Below are 12,348 nucleotides of genomic sequence, written 5' to 3'. Positions count from 1 at the left end.
TGAATGGATAAAGAAGATGTGGTATATATATATACAATGGAGTATTACTCAGCAATCAAAAAGAATGAAATCTTGCCATTTGCAACTAGGTGGATGGAACTGGAGGGTATTATGATAAGTGAAATTAGTCAGATAAAGAAAAAATCATATGACTTCACTCATATGAGGACTTTAAGAGACAAAACAGATGAACATAAGGGAAGGGAAACAAAAATAATATAAAAACAGGGAGGGAGACAAAACAGAAGAGACTCATAAATATGGAGAACAAACTGAGGGTTTACTGGAGGGGTTGTGGGAGGGGGGATGAGCTAAATGGGTAAGAGGCACTAAGGAATCTACTCCTGAAATCATTGCTGCACTATATGCTAACTAATTTGGATGTACATTTTAAGAAATAAAAAATAAAATTAAAAAAATAAAAAAATAAAAAATATTTAAAAAAATTTTTAAATTAAAAAAAATTTTTTCTTACCCTCTGAAAGTAATTACAGAAATGTAAGATAAATGCTGAGAAAAAGCATTATAGGTAGACTAAATAGATGACAACCTTTGTGTGACCTAACACAATTATCTCATCCCTAAGGTTCTTTTTCCATATACAAAATGAAAATAACTTTCCTATTTTTTTTTTTTTTACAAGTTATTGTAAAAATAGGGGCGCCTGGGTAGCTCAGTCGGTTAAGTGTCTGACTTCGGCTCAGGTCATGATCTCGCAGTTTGTGGGTTCGAGCCCCATGCTGGGCAATGTGCTGACTGCCCAGAGCCTGGAGCCTGCCTCAGATTCTGTGTCACTCTCTCTCTCTCTGCTCCTCCCCCACTCTCTGTCTGTCTCTCAAAGATAAATGAACATAAAAAAAAAAAATTTTAGAAACAAGTTATTGTAAAAATTTTTAAAATGACATCTCTGAAACTCATGAAGTGAATATATCCATATTCATGCCTTACTGCTGCAAATTAAGATAGATTCAAGGGGTGCCTGGGTGGCTCAGTCGGTTAAGCGGCCGACTTCGGCTCAGGTCACGATCTCGCGGTCCGTGAGTTCGAGCCCTGCGTCGGGCTCTGTGCTGACAGCTCAGAGCCTGGAGCCTGTTTCAGATTCTGTGTCTCCCTCTCTCTCTGCCCCTCCCCTGTTCATGCTCTGTCTCTGTCTCAAAAATAAATAAACGTTAAAAAAAAAATTTAAAAAAAAATAGATTCAAAACACAGTATTAAGACATACTCATTTTGAAACTGTATTCCTCAGCCATAGAAAAGAATAAAATCTTACCATTTGTAATGGCGTGGAATAGAGGAAGGTAGTATTATACTAAACAAAATAAATCAAAAAAGACAAATACAGGAAGATTTCACTCATGTGGAATTTAAGAAACAAATGAGGGGTGCCTGGGTGGCTCAGGTCACGATCTCACGATTCTTGAGTTTGAGCCCCACATAGGGCTGTCTACCGTCAGCATAGAGCCCACTTCGGCTCCTCTGTACCCCCCCCCCCCCCCCCCAAAACAACCAACATTTAAAAAAATGAACACAGGAGGGGGAAAAAAAGGCAAACCAAGAAACAGACTCTTAACTACAGAGAACTGATGGTTATTGGAGGGCAAGTGGGGGGGGGGGTGGTGAAAAATAGGTGATGGTTATTAAAAAGGACACTCGTGGTGAGCACCAGGTATTATATGCAAGTGATAAATCACTAAATTCTACATCTGAAACTAATATTACACTGTATGTTAACTGGAATTTAAATAAAAACTTGAAAAAAAAACCCGTAGGCAGGATTCTGACTTGAGGATTAAGTTGACATCTTTATTTTGCAGGAGGCAAAACATGAGAATCAAAGTTTCATTTAAAAAGTTTCATTAGGGGGGCGCCTGGGTGGCGCAGTCGGTTAAGCGTCCGACTTCAGCCAGGTCACGATCTCGCGGTCCGTGAGTTCGAGCCCCGCGTCAGGCTCTGGGCTGATGGCTCGGAGCCTGGAGCCTGTTTCCGATTCTGTGTCTCCCTCTCTCTCTGCCCCTCCCCCGTTCATGCTCTGTCTCTCTCTGTCCCCAAAAAAAAAATAAATTAAAAAGTTTCATTAGGGGCGCCTGGGTGGCTCAGTTGGTTAAGCGGCTAACTTCGGCTCAGGTCATGATCTCGCGGTCTGTGAGTTCGAGCCCCGCGTCGGGCTCTGTGCTGACAGCTCAGAGCCTGAAGCCTGTTTCCTATTCTGTGTCTCCCTCTCTCTGACCCTCCCCCGTTCATGCTCTGTCTCTCTCTGTCTCAAAAATAAATAAACATTAAAGAAAAAAATTAAAAAAAAATAAAAAGTTTCATTAAATTTTTTTCATTAAAAATAACCACATATGCAATGAAGTTCTGTTTTTCAAGAAATAGTTCATGTTTTAGAAAGTGAAACCTAACTCACTCTTAGTGAAAAATGGGGGTGGAGGGAAATTCCATAACTCCGAGCCACAATAAATACTAATAATACCTTTGATTCTGCAACATGGGACTTCCCCAAGAAACAGGCATCAGGTTTTGCTTAGTCAACTAGAATGTCATCCAATCAGAGTTAGAGAGGGAAAGTGCCTTTACAAATAAATACTGCATCCCAGCCCCACGTTTTCTGAGACACTCAACTGCTTAGACATTCTGAGCCTACCACAGAGGAACCTCCAGTCACAGCACCATGAACCAACGAGCTGTTCTTATTTTCTGTCTTATCTTTCTGACTCTGAGTGGAACTCAAGGTAAGGAACATGAAAGGATATTTAATTTCTAAGGTCAGAAATAGGACTGCGTAGAAGTTCTATAATTACAGGAATAGCATATTTGCAAAAGTTTTACAGCCTGCCTATAAATGAAGACTAAATGAGCAGAGATTCTCTCTGGTCACAGGTCAGAAAGGCAAATGGAATAAAAGGATGGGGGAACAGAAGAGTAAGAGGATAGAGAAAATGTAAGGGAATGAGGACAGAGAGAATGAGACAGATACTTCTTAAGTAACTCAATTAACCATAGGAACTGGGCTCAGGGGTATAAGTTTACAATTCACAAGTTGCAATTCCATTCTTTCAGATAATCAACTAATCAATCATTCAGAGCTGTATTATAATAGGATCATTCCCTCTCAGATTACCTCAAATAACATGGGGATATAGGTTCTGCTAAGTAGTAGCCAATCCACACTAAACGACTAAAACGAAAACTGCACTAACCTCCCCTACTGTACTTGTCTTTTTTCCCCACAGGAATACCTCTCTCTAGAACACCACGCTGTACCTGTATCAAGATTAGTGAACTATCTGTAAATCTAAGGTCCTTAGAAAAACTTGAAGTGATTCCTGCAAGTCACTTTTGTCCACGTGTTGAAATCATGTGAGTAAATGCCTTCTGAAAGTCACTTCTCTAGTTGTAATCATATATTAAATATGTATGATCACAAAATCAATAAATGCTTTGTATGATTCTAAGACTTCTACATAGCAAAGGGAAACATCTAGAGTGAAACATAAACATCTGGCTTAAAAACTGTATATTACACCTGTTTTATTGGCCCAACATCATTCTAAATATTTTCCCTCTTACTTCTACAGTGCTACAATGAAAAAGAATGGGGAGAAAACATGCCTGAATCCAGAGTCTAAGACCATCAAGAATTTAGTGAAAGCAATTAGCAAGGAAAGGTAGGTTTGCTGTCATTTGCAGAATTGCTCTTTAAGAAATGTCAATTTGGGGAAGTCAGAAATATTTGCAGTGAGCTTTCCTGTGGGATCCCTTGGCTTAAAAGTGTGTTTACCACCATGCCTGCCACTACCTGTATTTATTTTTATACTGAGATTGCCATCATCTGTGGTATCAAAAGTTAGCTACCTAACTAGAAGTGTCAATAGGTCATTTTAACCTTGAGGCAAAGCTAGAACTATCCAAGCAAAGCTACCAAATTTTCCCCAAGCCTCTCCTGTCCCTAAAAAAGCAGCTCTTGCAATCCACAATGACTATGTAGCATCAGGAAAGCTCACCACTTTGCCTGGGGACTTGCGAGTTACCTATGAACTCAGAATGTTCTAAGCAGAACCCAGGCTGAAGCCAGAGTTGAGCATATCACACTTTTACATCCCCTTTCTCTTCCTACAGGTCTAAAAGATCTCCTTGAACACAGAAGCATAATCACTGTACTGACAAAGATGGACCAGAAAGAGACTACCTCTGCCATCATTTCCCTACATACTTGTCAAGCCCTAATTGTCCCTGGATTGCAGTTCTCCTAAAAGGTGACCAACCACTGTCACCAAATAAGCTGCTACTACTCCTTGAGGGAGGTGGATGGTTCATCACCCTGAGCTGTTTAGTACGAACTCTGCTCTGGCACTGTAAGCTAAAGGTGCTACATTTTTAGTGAATGTACCAGGTCCTAGCCCTGCTACTAACACTTTCCTCACCTTTCATATCTTCTAAAGGTTATTAAAGATATTCCCACCTCTGGGTTTATCCAAGTTCTCAGAACTTAAGAAAAACAAATAGCCATAATACAATTTCCTTTTTTAAGAAAGATCTTTACTCCATGGGATTCTACTGCTATCCTCCAAGGGGCCCATATTCTTCCAGTGGTTATATATACACAATTCCAAATACATAAAAGAACCTAAAAATGTCTGAAAATGTATGTGAAAATACTATTATTTAATGAAAACTGCACAAAGTTGAGTTCTCAGACGTACATATGTCTTATATTGTTTTCAGTGTGTATGGAATAACTTGTGTAATGAAGTACTACACATGAATGAATAAAAAATTTTAAGTCTAGATATATACTATGCATGTTATGTAAGGCATACCCTGGATGTTTTTCAAAATAAAAATGCTGTACTCCTTTAGCAGTAATTTTTTTGAGAGAGTATGTATGCAAGTGAGTGAGGGGCAGAGAAAGTGAGAGAATCCCAAGAGGGGCAGAGGGAGGGGGTGCGGGGGAGGGAGGGAGGTGAGGAAGAGGGGCACAAGCTCATGAACCATGAGATCATGACCTCAACCAAAGTCAGATGCTTAACGACTGAGCCACCCAGACACCCTCCCTCGGCAACATTAAGAAAGATTATACAATTGTCAACAAATCAAAAAGGTATTAAAATAATAACTAATACATATTTCATAAAAGAATCTCACAGTAGAAGACAAATGACTTTGAGAATTACCATATTCCTTCCAACTGCAGTCTGCTGAAAGACCCATCATACAAGATTCCTTCAGGACTGATGTGGCATAACAGACTTTGCCTGAGCTTCAGACCCTTATAGGGAGAGATCTATGTGATATCTCCACCTGAATATCCTACAGAAATATCAAACTCTAAAATATCTCAAATTTTCTTCTTCCCCAGATCTAGTTCTCTGCCTTTTTTAAATGTCCTAGTTTAACAGCAATATCATCCACTCAGTTCCCCGAACCAGAAACCTGGAAGTAATTCTACATTCCTCTCTCACCTCCCACATCCAATTAATCACTAAGGAGGTATTACAATGCATTTAGTCAGCAAATTAATTGTATCTAGAATATATAAAAAGAAAAATAGGAAAAGATAGATAACTAAGCGAAAAATGGGAAATAGAAATGAATAGGAATGTCACAGGAAAAAAAATGCACAAGTCCTCAACATATAAAATTGTTCTGCATCATTAGTAATCAGGGACATCTACATTCAAATCATTTTGGGATACCATTTGACACCACAAGACTGGCAAAATTCTTTAAGTTGGATAAATACCAAGAGACAGGAAGAGTAGAGCAATGAGGAATGCCCCTCTACTGCTGGTGAAAGAGGAAAGAGCTACCGTAACTGGTTCGAAAACCAGGTTGGGGGGCGCCTGGGTGGCTCAGTTGGTTAAGGGTCCAGCTTCTGCTCAGGTCATGATCTCACGGTTTGTGAGTTCAAGCCCCGCGTTGGGCTCTGTGCTGACAGCCCAGAGCCTGGATTCTGCTTCGGATTCTGTGTCTCCCTCTCTCTCTGCCCTTCCCTCTGTTCACACTCTCTCTCAAAACTGAATAAACGTTAAAAAAAAAAAAAAAAAAAAATGAAAAAAGAAAACCAGGTTGGTATTATCTTGTAAAATTTAACGTGTGCACTCTATGTCCTAGCAATTCTGCTACTATGCATACACCACGGATAAATTCTTGTATATTACATATATTAAAGAATGTTACAGCAGCATTGTTTATAATAGCAAACTCTGGACACAATCCAAATGTCCATAAATAGAATGGATAAGTAAATAAGGGTATACTAATTCAATGAAGTATTACACAACAGTAGAAATACACAAAATGGAACTATATACATCAACATGGGTGATCTCAAAAACAGTCTTGCACAAAAGAAGCATGTCACAGAATAGTACATACAGCATAGTTCTATTTACTATGAAATTCTAAAACAGGCAAACTTAACACTGGATTTAGGAATGAAGACATATATGATGAACACACACACACAAAAGGAATGGTTTCCATAAAATTCGGGATGGTAACTACTTCAGAAAGTGAGAAAAGAATGCAATCAGGAAGGGGCACATAAGAGGCTTCTGAATTACAGTAAAGTTCTATTTTTTACCTAGGTAGTGAGTACGTGAAAATTTGTTCTTTAATCTGTACCTACACATTTTTTTTTAATTCATAAAGACCACAAACACATGGAGATTAAACAACATGCTACTCAATAATGAATGGGTCAACCAAGAAATCAAAGAAGAAATAAAAAAATACACAGAAACAAATGAAAATACAAACGTACAAAATCTTTGGGATGCAGCAAAAGTGGTCCAAAGAGGGAAGTGTATAGCAATACACACCTACATCAAGAATAAAAGTATCCGACAGCCTAACCTTACACCTGAAGAAATGAGGGGAAAAAAATAAAAAATACAGAGACCTGAGGGTTGCTGGAGGGGAGGAAAGGGAGACGAGCACTGTATATTATATGTAAGTGATGAATCACTGGGTTCTACTCCTGAAACCAATACTTGCTGTATGTTAACTAACTTGAATTTAAATAAATTTTTTAAAAAGTGAAGCCTAAAGCCAGTAGAAGGAATAAAGTAAAAAAGATTAGAGCAGAAATAAATGATACAGAAACTTAAAAAACAGAACAGATCAATGAAACCAGGAGCTGGTTCTTTGAAAAAATTAACCTCTAACCTCTATTAAAAAGAGAAAGGACCCAAATGCATCACAAATGAGAGAGAAAAAATAACGACCAACTCTACAGAAATACAATGATAAGAGATTATGAAAAACTGTATGCCAATATACTGAACAACCTATAAGAAATAGATAATTCCTAGAAATACATAAACTACCAACACTGAAACAGAAAAAAATAGAAAACTTGAACATACCAATTACCAACAAAGAAATTAAATCAGTAATTTTAAAACTCCCAACAAACAAAAGTCAAGGACCGGATGGCTTCACAAGCAAATTGTACCAAACATTTCAAGATGAATTAATACCTATTCTTCTCAAACTATTCCAAAAAATAGAAAAAAAGGAAAACTTCCAAATTCATTCTATGAAGCCAGCATTGCCCTGACGCCAAAACCAGATAAAGACCTCACCAAAAAAGAGAACTACAGACCCATATGCCTGATGAACACAGATGCAAAAATTCTAAATAAAATACTAACAAACCAAATCAAGCACAGTAAAAAAAAAAAAACAAAAAAACTCAACACAATCAAGTGGGATTTATTCCCTGGTTGCAAAGATGGTTGAACATTTGCAAATCAGCCACTCAACATGACACACCTCATTAAGAACAGATAAAAACTATATGATCATTTGGATCGATGCAGAAAAAGCATTTGACAAAGTACAACATCCATTCATGATAAAAACTCCCAACAAAGTAGGGTTAGAGGGAACATACCTCAACATAATAAAGGCCTTATATGAAAAATCCACAGCTAATATCATCCTCAATGGGGAAAAACCGAGAGGTCTCAGTTTTTCAGTAGGTTCCTCTACAATCAGGAACAAGACAGGGATGTCCACTCTCACCACTTTTATTCAACATCGTAATGTAAGTCTTAGCCACAGCAATCAGACAACAAAAAGAAACAAAAAGCATCCAAATTAGCAAGGAAGATGTCAAACTTCCACTATTTGCAGATGACATCATACTCTACACAGAAAACCAGAAAGACTACCAAAAAACTGCTAAAACTGATACACAAATTCAGTAAAGTCGCAGAAAAACAATCAACATACAGAAATTGGTTTCATTTCTGTGTGCCAATAATGAAGCAGCAGAAAGAGAAATGAAGGAATCCATCCCATTTACAACTATACCAAAACAATAAGATACCTAGGAACAAACCAAACCAAAGAGGTGAAAGACCTATACTCTGAAAACTGTAAAACACTGATGAAAAAAATCCAAGATGATACAAAGAAATGGAAAGACATTCCATACTCATGCATGGGAAGAAAAAATATTGTTAAAACGTCTATACTACTCAAAGCAATCTACACATTTAATACAATCCCCCTCAATATACCACCAGCGTTTTTCACAGAGTTAGAACAAACAATCCTAAAATTTACATGAAACCACAAAAGACCCCAAATAGCCAAACCAGTCTTGAAAAAGCAGAACAAAACTGGAGGCATCACAATTCCAGACTTCCAAGTTCTATGACAAAGCTGTAGTAATCAAACCAGTATAGTACTAGCACAAAAACAGACACATAAATCAATACAACAGAATGGAAAACCCAGAAATGAACCTAATTATATGGTCAATTAATCTTTGACAAAGCAAGAAAGAATATCAAATGGAAAAAAGTGTCTTCAACCAAATGGTGCTGGGAAAACTGGATAGCAACATGCTAAAGAATGAAACCACTTCCTCACACCAGACACAAAAAATAAAATCAAAAGTAATTAAAAACCTAAATGTAAGACATGAAACCATCAAAATCTTAAAGAAGAACACAGACAGTAACCTCTTTGACATCAGCCAAAGCAACTTCTTTCTAGATATGTCTCCTGAGGCAAGGGGAACAAAAGCAAAAATAAACTATTGGGACCTCATGAAACTAAAAAGCTTTTGCACAGCAAAGAAAACAATCAACAAAACTAAAAAGCAACCTACGGAATGGGAGAAGATATTTGCAAATGATATATCTGATAAAGGGTTAATTAACATCTAAAATATGTAAAAAAAAAAACTTATGCAACTTAATACACAAAAAAGCAAACAATCCAATTGAAAAATAAGCAGAAGACATGAATACATTTTTCCAAATAAGACATATAGATGACAAACAGACATGAAAAGATGCTCAACATCACTGATCATCAGGGAAATACAAATCAGGATGTCGGTGAGGATGTGGAAAAAGGGAACCCTCTTGCACGGTTGATGGGAATGCAAACTGGTGCATCCACTCTGGAAAGCAGTATGGAGATTCCTCAAAAAGTTAAAAACAGATACCCTAGGATCCAGGAATTGCACTACTAGGTATTTACCCAAAGAATACAAAAAAATTAAAAGGGATATATGCACCCCGACGTTTATAACTGCATTATCAACAATAGCCAAATTATGGAAAGCCCAAGGATCCAATGACAGATGAATGGATAAAGAAAATGTGATGTAAGTATATACACACGACTATTATTCAGCCACAAAAAATACTGAAATATAGCTATTTGCAACGACATGGACGAAGCTAGAGAATATTATTCTAAGTGAAGTAAGTCAGAGAAAGACAAACACCACATGATTTCACTCATATATGGAATTGAAGAAACAAAGGAGCACGGGGAAAAAGGCAAACCAAGAAACAGACTCTTAACTATAGAGAACAAACTGATGATTACCAGAGGGGAGGTGGGTAGAGGGATGGGTTAAATAGGTGATGGGGAGTAAGGAGTGCACTTGTGATGAGCACCACGTGTTGTACGGAAGCGCTGAATTACTATACTGTACACCTGAAACTAATACTACACTTTGTTAGCTAACTGGAATTTAAACAAAAACTTATATAGGGGTGCCTGAGTAGCTCAGTCAGTTAAGCATCTGACTCTTGATATGGGCTCCGTTTACGGGATCAAGGCCCACTTAGGCCTCTGTGCTGACAGCAAGGAACCTGCTTGGGACTATCTCTCTGCCCCTCCCTCACTCTTGCATGCACGCTTGCTCTCTCTCAAAATAACTTTATAAATATATCTTTTTAAAAATGCTATGTTTTACATTAAAAGAGCATAACAAACTAGCAAAGAAATGAAAAATTCCAGGATATAACCAATTGTGAGATATCTTCATGAATATCAAACAACTTTACATAGCAAAATAGAAGAATAAAGAGAGCTATCACTGGGGATGTAAACTATAGCATGGTGACTACAGTTTATAATACTGTACTGAGTATCCGAAAGCTGCTAAGAGAATACATCTTAAAATTTCTCATCACAAGACCCCCATGTTTATAGCAGCACTATCAACAATAGCCAAAATATGGAAAGAACCCAAATGTCCATAGATGGATGAATGGATAAAGAAAATGTGGTATACACACACACACACACACACACACACACACACACACACACACACAATGGAGTATTACTCAGCAATCAAAAAGAATGAAATCTTGCCATTTGCAACTACGTGGATGGAACTGGAGGGTATTATGCTAAGTGAAATTAGTCAGAGAAAGACAAAAATCATAGGACTTCACTCATATGAGGACTTTAAGAAATAAAACAGATGAACATAAGGGAAGGGAAACAAAAATAATATAAAAACAGGGAGAAGGACAAAACAAAAAAGACTCATAAATATGGAGAACAAACTGAGGGTTGCTGGAGGAGTTGTGGGAAGGGGGGGTGGGCTAAACGGTTAAGGAGCATTAAGTAATCTACTCAAATCATTGCTTCACTATATACTAATTTGGATGTAAATATTAAAAAACAAAAAATAAAGTTAAATCAAATAAAAATTAATTCTCATCAAAAGAAAAATATTCTTACTACAATGACTTATTGTGGGAAATCATTTCACAACATAAACAAACATCAAATCATGTTATACACTTGAAACCAACATAATGTTATTTGTCAACTATACGTCAATGGAAGAAACTTAGAAAAAAAAACCCTAATGTAATACCAAAAAGACAGAGAGAGAATAGGTAAAAGGAAAAAAGTGAATTCTAGCGCAAAGAATGTGATCAAAGACATAGGGGTGAGATAGCACAGTGTTCTCAACCTGGAATAATGTAAATATAAAACTAGAGATATGAATATTGTAGAAAATGATGGAGAGGGGCGCCTGGGTGGCTCAGTCGGTTGAGAGACCAACTTCGGCTCAGGTCACGATCTCATGGTTTGTGAGTTCGAGCCCCGCGTCGGGCTCTGTGCTGACAGCTCAGAGCCTGGAGCCTGCTTCTGATTCTGTGTCTCCCTCTCTCTCTGCCCCTCCCTCACTCATGCTCTGTCTCTCCCTGTCTCAGAAATAAATAAACATTAAAAAAAAAAAATTTTTTAAAAAAGAAAATGATGGAGAGACAGATAAGAATTACATTATGAGAGCCTTTATTTGCTAGGTATGCCATCACCATCAATGTATATTTATAAGCTGTATGCATGTTATAAAATATACACAAAAAATAACAGATTGTTAGACCAAACTCCCAAAATACTAAAGATCTAACACAATGAAAGTTTATTTTTTTGCTCAAAGTTCCATGTAGCTTGGCAATGCCTCTATGTTGACTCAATAATACACACTGTCATGACAGAAAAGACAAAGGGAGAAGTGGCATACTGGCTCTTAAATGCTACAGCCCACATTACCTTGTCCTGAACAAGGTCTTGCCTTCCCTAATCTAAATGAGGGATAGAAACTGGAAGGGGAAGTGCACTTGTCTCTGCATAAGTAGGTAATTTCTTAGATAAGTTTTTTTTTTTTTAATTGTAAGACAAAAACCAAGGCTCATGCAGAAATCCAGCTCAGAAAAAGTCTAAACAGATTTTAAGTCTATTTTCTGAAATAAATTAGATCAGGGGTGAAGAAGAATTCCTTTTCTGGGTAGAAAGTTCACCAATGTCCGAAGTAAATAAAATTTGAGGTACACAGAGAACAAATGAACCCATCTACTGTAGTATGGTCATGTTATAAATCCGAGGGAGAGAAATCTCCTTTTTCTAGGAAAATACATGGCCCACAATGATCTATATATTGCAACATGATCTAAGAATACTGGCCTTAAGGAAAAGGGGAAAGTGATTGTAAATGTGTCTCTTAATTTTCTTTGTCATAGTCTACTTAGTTAATTCACTGTTCATATTTAGAATTTGATAACACCATTC

General features: G+C 37.3%; 2 protein-coding genes across 8 annotated transcripts in view; one reads left to right on the top strand and one right to left on the bottom strand.

Annotated features, from left to right (window-relative positions):
* Positions 1-12,348, bottom strand: part of ART3 (ADP-ribosyltransferase 3 (inactive)) — a 142,465-nt gene that overhangs the window by 117,573 nt on the left and 12,544 nt on the right. The gene's annotated exons all lie outside the window — the stretch shown is intronic.
* Positions 2,594-4,826, top strand: CXCL10 (C-X-C motif chemokine ligand 10). The gene is made up of 4 exons (XM_049630669.1): positions 2,594-2,729; positions 3,231-3,357; positions 3,576-3,665; positions 4,117-4,826. Exons 1-4 carry the CDS (start codon positions 2,669-2,671, stop codon positions 4,133-4,135), a joined length of 297 nt encoding a protein of 98 aa, XP_049486626.1. The 5' UTR covers positions 2,594-2,668; the 3' UTR covers positions 4,136-4,826.

The sequence above is a fragment of the Panthera uncia genome, chromosome B1, assembly GCF_023721935.1.
Source record: "Panthera uncia isolate 11264 chromosome B1, Puncia_PCG_1.0, whole genome shotgun sequence".
Lineage (NCBI taxonomy): Eukaryota > Metazoa > Chordata > Mammalia > Carnivora > Felidae > Panthera > Panthera uncia.
Note: the sequence above shows the minus strand (reverse complement) of the source record. Positions and strands in the feature narration are given on the sequence as shown.